Source organism: Gambusia affinis, linkage group LG06 (genome assembly GCF_019740435.1).
Source record: "Gambusia affinis linkage group LG06, SWU_Gaff_1.0, whole genome shotgun sequence".
In the NCBI taxonomy this organism is placed as follows: Eukaryota; Metazoa; Chordata; class Actinopteri; order Cyprinodontiformes; family Poeciliidae; genus Gambusia; species Gambusia affinis.
In genome coordinates, this window is record NC_057873.1 from 1,053,200 (window position 1) to 1,072,573 (window position 19,374).

General features: G+C 43.2%; 1 protein-coding gene across 1 annotated transcript; it reads right to left on the bottom strand.

Annotated features, from left to right (window-relative positions):
- Window positions 1-1,106: 1,106 nt before the first annotated feature.
- On the bottom strand, window positions 1,107-19,320 carry il15l (interleukin 15, like). Its single transcript, XM_044120768.1, has 4 exons — window positions 18,957-19,320; window positions 13,490-13,531; window positions 3,904-4,044; window positions 1,107-2,763 (listed from the first exon to the last, which is right to left on the bottom strand). The coding sequence occupies exons 1-4, from the start codon at window positions 19,101-19,103 to the stop codon at window positions 2,656-2,658; spliced, it is 438 nt and encodes a 145-aa protein (XP_043976703.1). The 5' UTR covers window positions 19,104-19,320; the 3' UTR covers window positions 1,107-2,655.
- Between the last annotated feature and the right edge of the window lie 54 nt (window positions 19,321-19,374).

Here is a 19,374-nt window from a genome sequence, read left to right on the forward strand (position 1 = left end):
GGGCCGGTACCCCAGGGCCCGGTACCACAGGGCCCGGTACCACAGGGCCCGGTACCACAGGGCCGGTACCCCAGGGCCCGGTACCACAGGGCCGGTACCCCAGGGCCCGGTACCACAGGGCCGGTACCCCAGGGCCGGTACCACAGGGCCCGGTACCACAGGGCCCGGTACCACAGGGCCCGGTACCACAGGGTCCGGTACCACAGGGCCCGGTACCACAGGGCCCGGTACCCCAGGGCCCGGTACCACAGGGCCCGGTACCACAGGGCCCGGTACCACAGGGCCGGTACCCCAGGGCCCGGTACCACAGGGCCGGTACCCCAGGGCCGGTACCACAGGGCCCGGTACCACAGGGCCCGGTACCACAGGGTCCGGTACCACAGGGCCCGGTACCACAGGGCCCGGTACCACAGGGCCGGTACCCCAGGGCCGGTACCACAGGGCCCGGTACCACAGGGCCCGGTACCACAGGGCCCGGTACCACAGGGCCCGGTACCACAGGGCCCGGTACCACAGGGCCCGGTACCACAGGGCCGGTACCCCAGGGCCGGTACCACAGGGCCCGGTACCACAGGGCCCGGTACCACAGGGCCCGGTACCCCAGGGCCCGGTACCCCAGGGCCCGGTACCCCAGGGCCCGGTACCACAGGGCCCGGTACCACAGGGCCCGGTACCACAGGGCCGGTACCACAGGGCCCGGTACCACAGGGCCCGGTACCACAGGGCCCGGTACCCCAGGGCCCGGTACCCCAGGGCCCGGTACCCCAGGGCCCGGTACCACAGGGCCCGGTACCACAGGGCCCGGTACCACAGGGCCCGGTACCACAGGGCCCACCAAGGGACATAGAACCCCTAGACGGGTCAGTCTCCAGGTCTCACAGAGTCATGCTTTGTTTAGCCTGGAGGATGTTAGCGCAGGTAGCTGGCAGGTTTCCTAGCAGAATATTGACCCAGAGGAACCTCTGGCCGTTCCTGTGGGGGTCCACAGGGTAACTGGTTCCATCCAGGAGTGTTAACCCGTCTGGGAACCAGGTGCTGCTGTAAACCCGGGCCCTCGGATCCAGGCCTGGAGGGCCGGCGGCTGGCAACTTTTAATATATATATTTATTAAGTTTTCAAAATACGGCGTACATAAATCACACACAAGGGTATGAAGCATATATATTTATATATAGTTAACAAATTACTGTATAAGGAAAATATACTCTTACTAATAAAACACTGAAAATGAAATCATACAATAAGTAAAAATTAAAACAAGTCAGGGTAATTATCTAAATAAGTGGTTACATTGCACTGATTACCATTTACATTTAGGACGGTGCATAAAGGCCTGGTGGCGTATTAACAGGCTGAGCTGAGCGTCAGTCTTATTGAGAAAGAAGGTCCAGAATCGGCTGCCAGGTACTGCAGAACTTCTTAGTGGAGCCCACAGCATCATACCGCAGTTTCTCCAAATGAAGAATCTCAGTAAAATCACTGAAGCACATTTTAAACTGAGGAACTTTAAACTGTCAGTTTCCCACAATCTTAATATTATTAGTTAATTATCAGCGTTCCAAACTCCACAGAAAAGCTGAGGGTCCGACGTGAAGGAGAATATCCAGATGATTCAGTCTGTGGTTCTGGAACCAACGTGAACTAAAATACTGCAGAGAACAGTTGAAGATGTCACAGCAATATTGGAAGAGTTTGATGTGTGACCACAGCAGAAGAGACAGAGATCCATCAGAGGACCGACATTTATCCCATCGTGAAGTTAACATTAGAACACATGAAACTCCTTGAACTGAATGAACGGAGCTTCTCATTGACAGAACATGAGCGGATCCTCCATGCAGCCCTCAAGGAGTTTTTGTAGCAAACATTATTTCTGACTCTGGAAAGCCCAACAACATTTTGCATATTTAAAATTCAGGATGTTAATTCAAACATAATTTCTAATTTGTACATATCTGAAAAAAAAAACTGCATCCAGAAGAGAGGAATTGTCCCTCAACACTGCAAATGAAGCAAACGTTTTGTTGATACACATTTTTCAGTGCAGTTTGGCCTTTCAGTCTCCAGGTTTTAAATGATATATCCAACAGTGAAGGGGAAAGAATTGGAGCATGAACCGAGGTCTGCGGTAAACTACAGTCTAACTTAACTTGTTTCCATATTGTCAAACAAGTTAAAACAATCAAATTATTTACTCCACTATTTGTAGGAGATATTGGTGCTGAGAAAAGAAGAGCTGGAAGAGAACAGTTTCTAACTTTTCTTTCATCAGACGGTTCTGGAGCATCATCACCTTCCTGCCATTCGCTGCCCAACAGTAGTGATGAAAGCAGCATAATCCTAATTTATGATCGTAGAACTTGTTTTAATCCAACACACAAATTTACTACCAAACCCAAACTCCTCAAGTACAGTCAGGATGTAAGGCCTTTCCAACCCGTCAAATGTCTTTTCAGCATCCAGGGAAAAACGGTTCCCTTAAACTTACTGTCATATTTATGAAGTCCAGCAACGAGTCCCGCTTCACCACACTTCAGTCAAATATCTGCATTACATCTGAAAATGTCCTGATCACAGCGAACAGCAGCAGACGTCTCGCCAAGGAATCTTTATTAGAAACAGCTTCATTCTGCAGACGGTGCACATCGTCTCTCCTCAGCAGTTTTCAGCGTTAATCTGTTGAAGAACTTCTAGAAGAACTCCAAGGAAAACTTTAGGGCTCTCCTCCGGGTGGAGTTCACACTGACGGCAACGCGACTCTGACTGAGGAAGAGAAACAGAGACGGGAACGTTTCACTCAACAGAAGCAAAAAGAAAAACAAGAAAGGAGAAACCAGAAAGACAATCCTAAACTTACATAACAGGAACACATTCCAAACTCAATAATGGTGAAAACTGAAGTGAAATTGAAAAAATGTGCCTGAGTTACATAACTTCATATCAGAGTTAAATAATGAACTTTAGCTGTCCTGTTGTATCCCGTGACAGAAACCAGCCGATTCAATAAACACCATGCAGTCAAACGCATGGTGTTTATTGAAAGCACTCATCTAGATTATTTACAAAAAATACCATCAAATACAGAGAGAAATGTGATTATTTACGGTGCCTTCAGCAGCAAACGGCCAAATGCAACATAAAAACAAAAGCAACACAAAAATGCTGCAACCAGGAAGAAAATGGAGCAAAAGGGAAAATACTGAAGTCCTCCAGACCACCAGGGGGAGTCATCCTGGACCAGACGCGCAGTAGATCTCAGCAGAGCGTCCGGTCCAGGGTTCATAGTTCACATCATTCGGCTGAATTTGTCGGACACCGTAAATATAATAACAATCTCTGACAGCTGCTAGCCGTTAGCTGCTAGCCGTTAGCTGCTAGCCGTTAGCTGCTAGCCGTTAGCTGCTAGCCGTTAGCTGCTAGCGCTCAGTGACACTGAGGCCCAAAGTCTCCAGACCACAGACGATGGTCCATCCTGTTATTCCACACTCCGACCAGCAGGAGGAACCACACAGCCGGGTCCTGACACCTGGAGGTACCTGCAGGAGCTCAGGACGTTTCCATGGTTACAGACGAGCTCAAGAGAAAGTATTCATCGTCCTCCAAATTTTTATCCAGAAAGTTTCTGGTAAATGTGACAGAAAATCTTCTTTTCTTAAATGAAATATATTAATTAATAATAAATTAATTAATTAAAAACTGATTTTTAAAAACTTATTCAGGTTTTATTTTTATATTAGAGTTTGTTTTGTGATCTCAAATGTTTAGGAGTAAATCTGTGAGGGGAGAAAACTTATTGTTTTAATGGAAAGATTTTGTTCTGGTATTATTATTATTATTATTATTATTATTATTATTATTATTATTATTATTATTATTATTATTATTGTCATCCCTGCTGCTCACCTTATTGAGTTTCTCAGCCAGTTTCCGTAGCGACAGGATGAGTCTCTGCTGAGTGCAGCTGAGGCCGCTGACCTTCATCTCCTCACAGAGGACACTCAGCTCATCGGCGAAGCAGCTCATGGCGGCGCTGGGACATTTCTGCTGGAAGAGAACCAGAACCAGACTCAGACTCAGACACAGACACAGAAACCCAGCCCTCATTCAGCCGCAGCACCGTTTGTCTTCCATCGTCTGCAGGTGGGATTTTAAATATCAGGTTGGATTTGAGCTGCATGTGAGTCGCCAGTTTGGAAATTTGCTAAAGGAATGGAGACATTTGTAGGATACTGGATGTGAAAGACAGTTTTACTGGGAACGAGTCAAGATGACATCCCTCCTATTGGAGCGAATCTACTCTGAAAGTCTTCAGCTTTGGATCATCAGAACCAACATTAAGGGCAGAACCGTCCTGTGCCAGGCTGCAGGACTGATGCTTCACTAACTGCAGCTTCATGAACACAAACACTGAACCTGGAAAGTCCTGACTGGATTCAAACCTGCTGGAGAACAAGCAGAACCTGGATCAGAACCTGGATCAGAACCTGGATCAGAACCTGGATCAGAACCTGGATCAGAACCTGGTTCTGCCCATTTAATGTTACGACCCGGCTCAGCCAGGGGGAAGGAGAAGAAACATTACAGAAACCTGGATTTATCACTTTGGTGTTTATTGTTGAACAAAATCTGCGACAGACTGGTGACCTGTCCAGAGTGACCCCGTGACCCCGTGACCCCGCCTCTCACCCGGGACGCAGCTGGAGAGGAACCAGCAACCCTCCTGACCCCATTAGGGACGAAGGGTGTTCAGAAAATGGATGGATGGATGTTGAACAAAATAAAAAGGTTAAAAAACCTACAATCAAAAGTTAATATAAAACAATGTTCATAAAACAACCAGAGTTGGAAACCAAAGATTTTAACCAACCCAAACAGGACCAGAACCTGAAGACTCACAGGTAACAGATTTATAAAGCTCTCAAAAAGACAATAAATAAGCAAAAAAAGCAAGAGGTTTGTCAATATCGGACAACAAAGTGAAATTAAGACATAATCTATGATAAGATGTTAAGATCAAAAGAACAATGAGAGTCCAGTAAAGGAGCCGTAACCATAGAAACCCAGACAAACAGGCAGCTGCAACACAAACCATTCTCTGTCCCAGCATGTAAAGTTCCTCCTGACAGAACATATTTAATATCACCCTAACCCTAATATCAGAATATAAGTTACAATTTTACTAGTGAAACAACAAGAGGTCAAATTGAAATTAAAATGAGATGAAACTAAAACATCTCATGATAGAAGAGCCAAATCCTGACGAAGCAGCAGAAGAATTAGAGTTTCTGTTTCCGTTTAATTTCCTCCAGGAGCTGACAGGAAGTTCATGAAGGTTGTTTAGTCGTTCATCTGACAGCAGAGGAGTTGTTATCATCACATAAAGAAGGATTTCTAGTTTTCTAAAGTCAGAGAACAGTTTTCTCTTTAGAGTGGATTGTTGAAGTAAGCAGATGATTTATGAGTCATGAAATAATATGGGAAGTTTTACATGTTTCACAACTGCAAAGAAAATAATAATCTGGAATTGTGATCATTTGAGTGAACATCTGGAGAGGTTATCAAGCAGCATTTAGGAGCCAACCTGAATATTATCCAAATTCCTTAATTCTCTTGGTAAGAAGGGAGCTGCTTGTTCGTCCCACAGTCCCAGAACAATAAAAAATAAAAATAAAACTTAGGAATGCTCTATAAAGGTTTCTTTTCCCACATAGGACTGTGGGAGAGGCAGCATTCAGGAGAAAGCAACATAACGGTGTTACTTTAACTACACAGGAGCTGACAGGCAGCTAAATGATGAAAATGATACAATAATAAGGGAGAAAAGGTTCATAAAATATAATAAATACAACTCAGCTGTTTGCTCTCTAACCTGTTTACATTCAGGAATCATGAAGTCAACAAAGAATGTGTTAATAGATGTTTTAATGATCGATATTAGAGACGTTCTCTGAGGTTCTGAATCTTGAGAACAAACTAAAGATTAGAAAAACTGCAAATATTTACGTTCTGCAATGAGCGAATCCATTCAGTTATGGAATACCACCAACTATAAATAATGGAAGATTATAACTGAATGATGGGTTTTTATAGATAAAATATGGAAAATTTGGGGAAAATAGAGTCAAATTGAAGGTTTAGATCATGTTGAAATAAATGTTTCTGTTTGTTTTGTTTTCCGTTTATCTTCAACAAAACAGAACTAGTAATAAAATAATAAAATGGAAAAGTTATAAGGGGCTGCACAGTGGTGCAGTGGGTAGAGCTGTTGCCTTGTAGCAAGAAGGTCCTGGGTTTGATTCCCGGCCCGGGGTCTTTCTGCATGGAGTTTGCATGTTCTCCCTGTGCATGGTGGGTTCTCTCCGGGTTCTCCGGGTTCCTCCCACAGTCCAAAAACATGACTGTCAGGTTAATTGGTCTCTCTAAATTGCTCTGTGAGTGAGTGTGTGAATGGTTGTGTGTCTCTGTGTTGCCCTGCGACAGACTGGCGACCTGTCCAGGGTGACCCCGTGACCCCGTGACCCCGCCTCTCGCCCGGAACGCAGCTGGAGAGGAACCAGCAACCCTCCTGCCCCAGTAGGATGAGCAGGAAATGGATGGATGGAAAAGATATTAATGGAAATTATTAAAACCTTCCAAGAAAAGAGAAAAATAAGAATAAATAAATCCATAAAGGGTCTCTGGACTATTTATAAGTTTTGGAAACAAACTGGTACTTAAAGGAATTATTTTGTAATTAAATTAATTATCTCTCAGTGTTGAAAATGATGGACAGCAGAGTTTGTAAACCATGAAACATTAAATTGAACAGAAAGTTCAGAGTTTAATTCTAAAAATAAAAGAATCCACATTTTATTGAAATTGGTGACGAGTTTCAGCAGCAGGAAATTATCAGTTGTTGCTAGATAATAATATATCATTCAGAACATATTTATTTTTAAATGTGTTATTTAAAACTGGATCCTGAAGACGAAAGTTTAAAAAATTAAAACATAAAAAATGTTAAAACATTGGAAAATTCCTGAAGCTTCAGTAAAATTTGGTGAACATTTTGTGATGAGATTCTGATTGTTTTGTTTTGTTTGTTTACTTGTTGGTATGAATGATCAAAAAAAGAAAAACAACAAACTGAGTAACTGATCAAATTATTGATCATTTGATATCTAAAAATTATATTGTCAGTTGATCTGAAATGCAAAGTTAAGTGAGATTTTGATATTTTAAGTAACTAGTTACTCCAAATTGACTAAAGTTTAAAACTTTTAATTTAATTCTGATTGATTGATGATTATTAAATTTATGTTAAATTAAAGAATCTGAGGTCGTTTAAAAAAGCAGGATCAGTTTTCATCTCTGGCCTTTTGGCAGGAGTTCAACAGAAATGTTTCACCTTGATAAGTTTGACAATATTTACAGTTAAACCTGGAACAAAACAAAACGCCTCTTTGCTAATAAATCTCCTAGATCAGGGGTCTCAGACTCGCGGCCCGCGGGCCAACTGCGGCCCTCGGGACGATAGTTTGTGGCCCCCACCTTAATATGAAAGTTTAATGTTAGTGTGGCCCGCGAGCAGTGATGTCAGTAACGCGTTAATTTGTAACGTTACTGACATCAGACCACTTTTTTCAGTAACCAGTAATCTAACGCGTTGCTATTTCAAATCCAGTAGTCAGACTACAGTTACTTATCAAAATCATTTTTGCGTTACTATCTTCTTTTGTTATTGAATCGTATTTCCTCTACTCGTCTTGTCGAGTGACCGACGTCTCTATGCAACAGAAATGTAAACAATGGAGGGAGATGCGCATTTTGTTGGTGGAAAAACTGGAACTATTTTGAGTTTCTGTCGCCAAGTCCGATTATTATAAACGGCTTTGGGCTTTAATGAGTTGCTGGTTGCGCCTTTTTGGGCTCGTTTTTGAACGTGAAGTTGCTCATTTGGGCTTGGAAATAAGCAGAGACTCATAATAAATCCCAGAATTTGTCCGTCATTAAGGTAGTTTTACTCAGTCTCTCCTTGTCCATCATTTCTCAGATGATCCGTCCCGCTGTGTCTTTGTTAATGTCAAGTTAATTTATTACCTCTGAATGACATCGAGCTTCGCGTTGCGCTCCAGAAAACTGCAAACATCGAGACCAATATAAACAGCGCAATAAACATGAAAACAGCCACGAATGAACGTGTCCGTAGTTGGCACTGATTATAATGGCAACTTAATTCTAATTATTAATATTAAGATAAGTGTCACAAATCTGTGCAGCCATCTGAGCTGTGAGCTGCAGGAGGAGCTCTGTGCGCAGTGACACCAAACGCAGGGCCGTAACGCAGAACCTGGAGGCTGGGGGAGGGGGGGGCTTTAAAATCCTTCTTAGAGTTTTCCAGACAACAGTGGACCACACAAACTACTCACGTTTTTTATTTTTCTACAATCTCCTCTTCAGTTCAACCTTATCAGTGGAGACACATTGTTGATGTTACCATTATAAAATAGCTTACAAAAATGTATTGGCAAAGATCAATGTGATTTTCACAGGAGGTGGAGTGTTGTTGTTAGCACCTGCTGAAAGTAACTAAAATGTTACTTTTAATGTAACTTAGTTACTTTCCAAATCAAGTAGTCAGTAATATAACTAAGTTACTTTTTCAAGGAGTAATCAGTAGTCCGATTAAAGTTACTTTTTCAAAGTAACTATACCATCACTGCCCGCGAGTTTGATATGATTGGCACTTTTCAGTGTTGTGTGCGGAGCTGAACTAACTTACCAATCACAGTGCTTCAAATGGAGCTCATTGACCCGCAGTGCCTCTCTGAACTCAAAGCCAAGTTCAGGGAGGTGAGTGGAAAAGCAGACAAGCTTGGGCAATTTTTGAGAGAATTGCCACCCAGCTTCCCTGAGCTTTCCCGAATGTTCAAGCGGACCATGTGTCTTTTTGGGAGCACATACTTGTCAGCTCTTCTCTACCTTGAACTTCAATAAGTCCAAGTACAGGTCCAGACTTACTGACGAGCATCTTCAAGCTCTACTTAGGGTCTCAACTGCCTCCTCCCTTAAGCCAAATGTGGCTTGGCTATGCGAGAGGAAGCACTGTTTATAAACAGTTTATAAACTGTTATATTCATAACAGTTTATGTTCAATGTTCCATTCATGTTCAGAAAGTTAAAGGTTAAAGAACTGTTAATACAGCCATTTGAATCTGAATTATAATAATTACATTTATCTAGTCTTCTATAGCTGCTGTGTTATAATTATATTTTATTTATTTATTACTGATTAATTTTTTTTCTTATGAATTGTTTATTTATTTTTTCATCTTATTTTGTGTTTAAAAAATAAAAATAAAGACATTTGATGACATTGGAATGTTTTTGTAAGAGCTTTTCTTGTGGAAAACCCGATGCGGCCCAGACTCACCCAGGCTCTACCTCCATCGGCCCCCGGGTAAATTGAGTTTGAGACCCCTGGTCTAGAAGTAAAACGACTGCCAGCTAAAGCAACAGTCTGTAAGTGAGCAGCAGAGAGATCTGTAATGGAAAGATGTTATCAGCAGAAATAAAAGTGTTAAATATAGAAAAACAAACTTTTATACACAAAAAGATATTTGGAGTCATGCAACAGCAAAAGCCTAAATAGTAAAATGATTGTGGATAATAGAAGAGCAGCGTTGAAATCTATTTAAAGTAGTAGAAGTTGTGATACATTAACATGTAATGAATCATCAGGGATATGAATTCACCTTTTATATCAGTTCATTAGATTATTGAACGTATATAAAATGTTCTGATCTGTGCTAAATATAAACCACAGGGAAACTTAAGACCAAGAAGAAGAAAGTTTCCAGAACCTAAAAAATCCTTTTCAAGTGATTTTTATGGATTTGATAAAACGAGATCAAAGTGAAGGGAAAATATTGTCTGGTTATGACAGACGGCTGGTCTAAACGGATGGAGCTGTTCACTGACAGAGGCTGTAAAGCAGAGAGATCTTTCCCAGAAATAGTTTACCTGAACGGATTTATATTAATGATGGACACATTTTATTAACCAACTGTAAAATTAAAGTTTCTAAAACAGTCAAATGAATCCCAGGTGGGTCTGAGATGCAGGATTATGATGATTTTTCTGATCTAGATTTTGTTTTGGTTTACATTCATTTAAAATGACTGAATAAAACTTAAATAATAAAAGGGTTTCTGAATCTTCCATTTGTTGGTGTAGTAAAAATAAAAAGTAGAGGAAAACGTGTGTTTGGAGAAACGGCTGCACATTTTATCCCAACAGATTAACATCCTGATGGAGGTGAGAGGATTGAATCCTGGGTGGGAAAATGAAAAGTGGACGTGCCTTTGGAAACATCGTCCTCTGGTTTCCTCTGTTTCTGTTTTCCATGGCCGTATCTGCTGCTGTTCTGACTTTATCTGGATGTTGTTGTAACAGATTGCAATTTTCCATGGAAGACCACAGAGCCCAAATGTTCTCCTGATAGTCTAACAATCATTTTGTGACGATGATGATGATGATGATGATGATGATGATGACTCTGTGAAGAATGCTCACATTTCTGAAATGTATCCTGAACAGTAACTGGTTTTTTCTCTGAAGCTGATCGTGTCTGAGATCGTTCAGTTGAAGATCTGCAGAGAGGTGATGTGAGAATTTGGGTTTTTATGTTATTCAGGGGAAAATGATGGAATTAAAACAATAACCAATAAAAATACTAATCGTTATATTTGTATATATTATATTTAGAGTCTGTGTCTGTTTTGTGAGAATCGTCTGCAGGAAGCTGAGGGAGCATCAGAGGAGTGAAGGAGGAAACCAGGAACCAGACGGTGCAGCAGTGGAGAAACTGGACCTCTTATCTTATGAAATATGCTTTAGAAGATTGTGTGAAGGAGTTGTGTTCATGTGAGTGTGCAGCTGTGTTTTATTGCCCCTCCCTCCAGGGCTGCACACTGTCTGTCAGCAGGATGAGACTCAGCTGAATCTTCAGAGCAGTAACTGGTTTCACTGTAAAACTACATCCTGTGTTCAGGTCATTTAGAGCCAACAGGTTTATTAAAACTTCTTCCTTCTCATTATCATTAATGTTTTACTTTGTTGAAATATTTTAGAGAAATAAACTGGAGTTCATTGGATGTGCCATGGTGGTGCAGCGGTTGAGCACGACACACATAAGGAGGCCTCAGTCTTCCATGTGGCCGTCACAGGTTCGATTCCCGGCCTGGTGACCTTTGCCACATGTCTTCCCCCTTCTCTCCTTACCCACTTTCCTGTCAATTAACTATCAAATAAAGACAACTAGAGCCAATAAAACCTTAAAAAAAAGAAAGGGTTGGGACACATTATTGATCTGTATTATTGATCATTTTATTGATTGTGTTATTGATCGTGTTATTGATCGTATTATCGGTGACCGGGGGTCACGTGGAGCTGAGCAGCTTCTTTAAATCATTTTAATTGAAGCACTTCTAGAAGTTTTTCTGTAAGGTTCAGTCAAATATCTGCAAATTCAAAAAATTTTCATTTTTTTCTTTCATTATGTGACAAGCTTCACCTTTAAATCTCAACTAAAAACCAACTTGTTTAGAGTTTTATTCAAAACATAATCAATTGCAAATTTATTGATGGAATCTGACTATGTTGTGTTGTTATTGTTGATTCTATGTTGCATTGTGTTTTTGTGTTTGATTTGATGTAAAGCACTTTGAAATGCCTTGATGCTGAAATGTGCTATACAAATAAAGTTTGATTGATTGATTGATCGATTCATGCTTTTCACTTTTTATTTCATTTTTGGTGTTAGAGTAAATAACATCCTAGTATGTTTAAAAAGGTGTTTGGATAGAAGAACCTGAAGATCTGCTTCACCTGGAGACCAGATCACTGGGAAATCAATCAACTTTTATCTGGACTTTTATTTGTTCTCTGGATTTTGCTGAAAGTATTTATTTGCTTGTAGCAACAGAACCTGGTGCTGCTCAGGTTTGGCAGGTTAGAAAGAAACAAAATTTATGTCCCGCCTGGAGCCGCCGAGTCCATCATGGCTGCCAACAGTCATCACCATGGAGACCAACTGAAACAGTCCAACATGGCAGACGGGCCGAGGTACAGCGCTAACCTCAGCATGAACACCTGGGACCCTCTGAGGGTTTCTGTCATCTGAATGTCCACCACTGTGACATCACATCCTGCAGCAGGAAACAGGAAGACCATGTGGCTGAAACAGCTGGAGAAGATGGCGGCTGATGAACCCGTGTTAAACCTTCAGCTGCGCAGACAACCGGCCCTCACCGGCTTTCACATGTCAGACGGGAAACTCAAAGTCTCTGAAGACCAAACACGTTCAGAGCAAACAAAGATGGCCGACGAGGAAGAACGATGGCAACAGCTTTTAATGGAGAAAAACGAGACAAAAAGAGCTCAACCCAAACCCTGCACCGACTGGACCCTGGCTCTGACCTAGTGACCCCTGGTGGGCAGCAGCCCCCCCTGCTGGGCCGGGCGGGTACTGGATGGATTTACTAGGATTGGAAACAGATTGCCTGATAAATGCTTCCTGTCTGGAGCACCTTTGTGTTTTTGAACGGAGCTGAAGCAGAACCCTCGACTTTCATGAACTCTGTCTGTCTGCAGCCTGTTAGCTGAAACTGTTCCTACAGAAGTCGTTCATTAAGACGCAGCAGAGCGGAACCCTGCAGCTGTGATCCCAGTCACTGATCCCAGTCCAGATGTTCAGGAATGAAGATGAGGAGCGCCTCCAGCCAGGCAAACCGCGTTGTGACTGTTCTGCACCGATACGCTTCGTCTATTCCGCTGCCGGCGGAGTTAATCTCAGCTTCTGCACTTTCCAAAGTGAGGAGGAGGAATTTGTTTATCTTGAGCCATAAAAAGTTCTGGGAGACGTTCTGCTGCCAGTGCAAGTGGACCACCGAGAGGGAGAGCCAGGCTGAGTTATGAAGCAAGCTGCTGATTTTCATTCCACTCAGACACACAAGTTTAGAAAACTGAAGGAGGAAATGGTTTTAAACATGCAGCTCATAAAACCGCCAGCCGTGTCGGAAATAATGCAGCTTCACCGACTGAACGCTGCAGCAGTGCTGCAGACCTCACTGAGGACTTCACATGGGTCATTTTTATTTAAGCAGGAACGTTTCTGAGATTTAAATCTGTTGTTTCAACATCAACAATTACAAACAACTAAATGCATCAAAACCAATGAAAATACAGATCAGAAAGGAAGAGAAGAAAACGCAGCAGCAAAAACAGAAACAGGAATGAAATACAACCTGATATTAAAGCATCTAGAAAAATGATAAAAAACTGATCAAGAGTGGCTTTAAATAGAATATCTACTGTAACTTGAAGCCTTTCTGCAGTTGATTCTAATTTAAGGGAGAAGAAAACTGGAAGAATGTTTTTCTCTTTCAGTGACGAAGAGCAGATGTGAACAGGGACCCAGCAGGAGGTCGAGGCGCTCAGACCGACTCACCTGGTAGTCTTTAACCGAAGGCGTGTAGAGACTGACGTCCATCTGTGGAGAAACCAAACATCTGCACTTTATTTACAGTTGGACACATGAAAAATGAACCGTTTTAAAAGCCAGAGGATTGTGATATCTGTCTCGATTCTGCTCTGGTTCTGGAGCAGATCCAGAGCTCCAGAACAATGGGTCACATTGTTCCTGACCATAATCGGGTCAGAACTGGTTTCCTTGAACTGTTAGGATGTTCTTATGAAAAATGAAAAATGTCTGAGCCTGAAAGAACAAAAACTGGACGTGTTGGGAGCCACCTTCGTTCCTCAGGCTGACGGGTTCTGCTAGGGGTTCTGCTGGTTCCTCCGGGCCGGCGCCGGACACAATGGCCAATAAAAACAATGGAAGACCACAGAGCCCAAATGTTCTCCTGATAGATTACAGAAAGTTCACACCAGCTGGCTGTGCAGCGCTGTCCGCTCTTATCTAAGACACTCTGAGATATTTCAGGAACGTCTGGCTGCTCAGAGGAAAATATGAAGAAATGATGGGAAGATTGTGAAGATAAACTCGAGCAGCAGATTGTGTTTAGTTTTACAGAAGGAGGCCAAGTTACAAAAATACCTTAGACAAGGTTTACTTCAGGGCTGAGAAATTATAAACTGTTTCTTTTCTGGATAAACTTCTTGACTAAATCTGTTTCTGTTTGCTGCAGTTTTTTTCCCAGCTTCAGTCAAAGATTCTGATTTCCTCCTGCGTCTCACGTTTCTGTGGCTCTGAACGTTTCTGAACCATGATGTGGATCTTCTGCTCTGCTCTGTAGTTACCTGTGGCTGTAGTTTGGAAAAGGCAGGAAGACGTTCGGTTTGTGTTGGCCTCTCCAAATATGGAACATTAAAGACATTTTCCCGCTGCAGAGATGCTGTGGGCCAACTGGTCTCTGACCTGGACTCTGCTGGTAACGCTGAGACAATCCTGACGTCAGTATCTCACCTGTAGGTGGGCTGTAGGCTTAGAATAACTTTATAGGATAACTGGATACCAGAAGAGCCCAACATGTGAATATGGAGCCATCAGAGTCCCCAGAGGTATTCAATAAACATCCTACAAGGAAACCCAAAGGCTCCCCATACATCCGCTCTGTGTACCCATGCAGTAGGAACCCTCCAGGTACTTCATCGTTGCTTTGTAAAACTCTAAGTACCGTATATTCTGGACTATAGCGCGCACCTCACTGCTACAAATGTTAAAACAAAATCTGGAAGCATACATATATAAGCTGCTGGTCTCTCCACTGCTCAGTTTTTTACAAGGACGCAGTCATCCGTCTCCAACGCCGAACCGAACCGTGGCTCGGATCACACCGAGCTTACTGCAGCAGATATCGACCTGTGCTACCAGATCCCTCTATCGACCTGTGCTACCATGTCCCTCTATCGACCTGTGCTACCATGTCCCTCTATCGATCTGTGCTACCAGATCCCTCTATCGACCTGTGCTACCATGTCCCTCTATCGATCTGTGCTACCAGATCCCTCTATCGATCTGTGCTACCAGATCCCTCTATCGACTCAATTGCATCATATCGTTCATATGATGCAACTTAAAAGCTGCATCATATGAACTTTGTGTTGTTTCCTTGATGAGTTTGAAAACATTTCTCTGTCGTTCCTGCTGCTAGCATCAACTTGTTCTAAATGGAAATCAGCACTTTCTTCTTTGATTTCCAATTTTGACTTCCAATGACTCACTTCCCGCTAAAGAGCCCCCTGGTGGCTGAAGAAAAATCCACAGAGTCGCACCGGCCCACAAGCCGCCTGGTTCCAAGCCTGGGAGAAAAGTAACGGTTTATAGTTCAGAAAATCCATCCATCAGTTCCTTCGACCAGACAGACAGAAACTCTAAAAGTCTTCATTAACTTTGACCTTCAGGCAACCTGTGTTGCTCCTGTTTGATATTTTAGGTTCAGGATTTTAAACTAATCCTGTTTTTTTGGTTTAATCACAGCCCATCTGTTCTTAGTTTTCATTCTTCATATTTTCTGGATACATTTGCAGTAAAAATATAATCACCTCCTGTAGCTGCTGTGTTCTTGTGTTTCTTTAAGCCAATGTTTGATTTAGAGACCATGAGACGACGGCACCAAGCTCAAAACAGAAAATAATACAGATGTGGAAGAAACGTCTCATAATGACAGACAGGATTTCTACAACTAATCCACAGGGTTTATTCACATTCCAACATTTGAACAATTAAAAGCTAACGTCCTTTGAACCACTGGTTTGACCACGGCTAGGATGTCTCTGGGGAAACGTCAAATTTATTCAACATGCATGTCTAAAAACAGCTGAGGAGGACCAAGAAGCATTTACATCAAGGAGAGCAACTCTAAAAAAATCTGATGCTGAGTTCAATGACAGCAGAAGGAGAAGCTGGTTGACCTCAGCTGCTTGTTCCACGTTCTACGACCAAAGGTTGGATGGAGCTCAGGTGGAGCAAACTGGAGCAACACCTTCACTACTGCAGAAGGCCTGATCCTCCATCCATGTCCTGCTTCCACACACAAACTCTACTGGACGTAGAAACCTGTAACCGACTCAGACGAAGCGTTCTACCCAACAGAGCCGCAGCACCTGCAAAACGCCAAACTGATCAGACATCCAACCTTCTCTGCTTTCACCAGGACCGTGGCGCCGGCTCCTGCTTCGACCGCCGAAGGACCTGTTAGCCCAGAAACCTTTATATTCTTGCAGTCTGATTCTAATGACTCCGTTAGCTCTTTGGCGGCATCCCGACCCAATCAGGAGCCTCTCTGCTCCTCAAACCAACGGTCAACAATCAGAAACATTTTGCGTGTAGATGAGCAGCGATGAGCTCTGCTAGCTAAAAAAACCAGCTGTGCGAACCCTGAAGCACCAAACGATCCTTCTGCCAACACTAAAGCTCCACACCTACCAAGTATTTAATACTGAAGCATTTAATTCAGGGGTGTCGGTTCTGGAGGTCCGGCATCCTGTATGTTTTAATTTCTCTGGTTTAACCCACCTGGATCCAGTGATGGATCATTAGAGGTCAAAGAACATCGACCTGCTGAAAGGTTGTTAGTAAAACCAGGGAGAGAATAAAACGTGCCGGATGCCGGACCTCCAGAACCCACTTTGGACTTCCCTGATTAAATTCAACCATATTGTTACTCAACATGCATCAAAGACCCAACGTTGCTCTATCGCCCTCTACAGAGTCAACTCTATCAGCATGCACAAATTAACAAGAAGTGATTCTTTGGAGCAGACCTTTCACTCATGGTTTCAGTTTCATTCTTGTTGAGTTTTGCTAGCAGTTGCTGATTGAGTCTAACTGACTGCAGTAGGGCTTCAGTCAGGAGATTTTAAACCTGAACAGGTCGAAACTAAAAGTTCACAAAACAGCCAAGTAAATTAGTACTTTAAAATTCATTTGGAAAAATTACTTTCGGGAAGCTAAGAGAGCTAAATGTTTTCAAAGTTAGAAAAAATTGCATAATGCTAATTAGCTTATTAGCAAATTAGCATTTGTCGATTGATCACTGGAGATGGAAACGTTTGGTCTCCTTGGTTGGACCCCATTGCTTAGTAGGCCTCCTATTAAGGTCACCTTTGCTGACCTTCGACCCCAGTCCACCAGTTTATAGATGTGCTGTCACAGCGCCTCCTTGTGGAGAATCGTCTGTCCTGCCAAACGTTTCATGTTTACTGAAGGCTGTGATCCAGGATCAGTTCATTCATAGAAAGTTTAAAGTTTAACCTGAGTGTCCGGATCGCTATCCGGGTCAGGCAGCAGAACCTGAAGGATTTCTGATCCGCCAGAGGAACGACGGGTCCGGACACAGCGAAGCAGCAGAGTGATTGATGCTTCACTCCGGAGGAGAAGAAACTGTCGTTGGTATTTTCACTGACTGCTGCCGCCTCCCCTCAGGCTGCCTTCTGGTTCTTAGATCGCAGAGGAAACTTGTCTCTGCGTGCGACTCAACGCCAGCCAGCTCAGAGAGCTTAGATCTCTGCTGCAGATAAAACCTAAACTGAAACACGTCCAAACCCGTCCGGCAGACTGGTGATGGTTATTTGATTTGTGCCCAAAGTCTGTTTGCTCTGGTTTCTGAATCAATATCAGAACATGGCAACGGACAAATACGTCATAATTACCACGGAAAACTGTAAACACTGTAAAAACATATATAATTTCAGCAGTTTGAGTACAAACTGGGTATATGCATACATGTCTGACGGGGCTCTCTGCCTGGGGAGATATCTGATGATGAGAGACAGCCTGGAAAAATCAATATTTCATTCCAGCCAAAAGATATTTTTATAGCTAGAGTCGACGGCGGTGAGCCATGTTCTGAGTTTTGCCTCCACTTGTTTCAGAAGTGGCAGAACAAAAGACAGAGGAGCGTTCATGTGTTTCAGTTAAGAAACCTCAAGAAAGAAACCGTTTGAAATCATTCTTATTCATGTCATCACAAAATAAACATTTATGGGTTCATCTAGGAATTCGTTAAACATGCAGCATGTTGCAGCAGGTCTGCTCTACATTTCTTTAGTGAAAGTTTGGATGATTTTCCTCTCTGGTTGTGGTTCTGTGCAGCCGGAAGGATTTTTGCTCCATTTTTATCTTTTGCTTGTACATCTGGCAGCTGCTGATAGCATCTCAAAAGATACCTGAACTTTGACCCCAAATCCCAGAGGAGTTAAAAGAAGCTTCATGGATGAAGCTTCTCTTCCATCCATCATAAGGACCCCGTTTATCCCCTACTCCAGCATCTCTCTGCTCAGCTTTCTGATCTTACCAAGTTTCTATTACAAATATCTCAGGACTCCTGAAATAAAATAAAACGAACTTGAAGTTGAACGAGAAAAGATCTTGCTAAAGATGAAGTAATCTGACACATCTGTGAAGATCTGAGTTACAGCATTGACCACGTGTTTGGGATCAATAAAGATATTTGAGTTTTGATCATTTCTGTCTGAGTTTCAGCTGAAGATGAAAATCTTGTGACTGAGCTGCTGCAGACCGAGTTCAGGAGAAACATCGACCCGCACCGAGCTGCAGTGATTCAAGCAGCCATTAGAGGGCAGACCAGGCGGACATTACTGCACCGCTCCATGATGGTCTCGGCCCAAATGGACCGTTCTTCTTGGTTCTGAACATGTTTTTGTTGGTGAAAAATGTTCTGGATTTTGTTTCATTTTGCAGTTGTTTTTTTTTGACTTCATGTTTTTTCCTGAACGTCCAGCTGGGAGGATGTGGATGGATCCATGTGTTAAAGAACGACCCGGGTCCGGTCCGGTTCGCTTCAGCAGCACAGTGATCAGATGGAGGTGATCTTTGCTCCACTCTGCTGTCCCTCATTTACCCTCTAAAGTTGAGCAGCTGATAAATTACAGACCCAAGATAAACCATCCCATAAATCTGCAGAACTCTGCGGCCCGGTTCCGAGTCTCACCTGCGTCGGCAGCGCTTTGTTGAGTGACATCACCTTCTTGATCCGGTCTAGAGAGCAGAGCTCCTTCTGGCGGGATTGGATCGGCGCCGCCAGCAGACACACAGAACACAGAAACACAGTCGCCAGAGCTGGACCGCCTCTCAGCATGGCTCCGCATCCTGGGCCGGAGCTGGGCCCGGCCAGGACCAGAACCCTGGAGGACGTCCTACTGGGACCAGAACCCTGCAGAAGCCAGATGGAACCACTCCCACTGGTCCCACTGGTGGTCCAGTTCAATCCCAGGACAGCTAGCAGGCTTCCGGTCAGGACTGACTGGGTTCTGGCAGGGGAACCTGAAACCGGTTGGTCTGACTTATTCCAGAACTCTCAGCATCATCCCTGCAGGAAAACCCAGGTTCTGTTCCAGGCTTCCATGGAA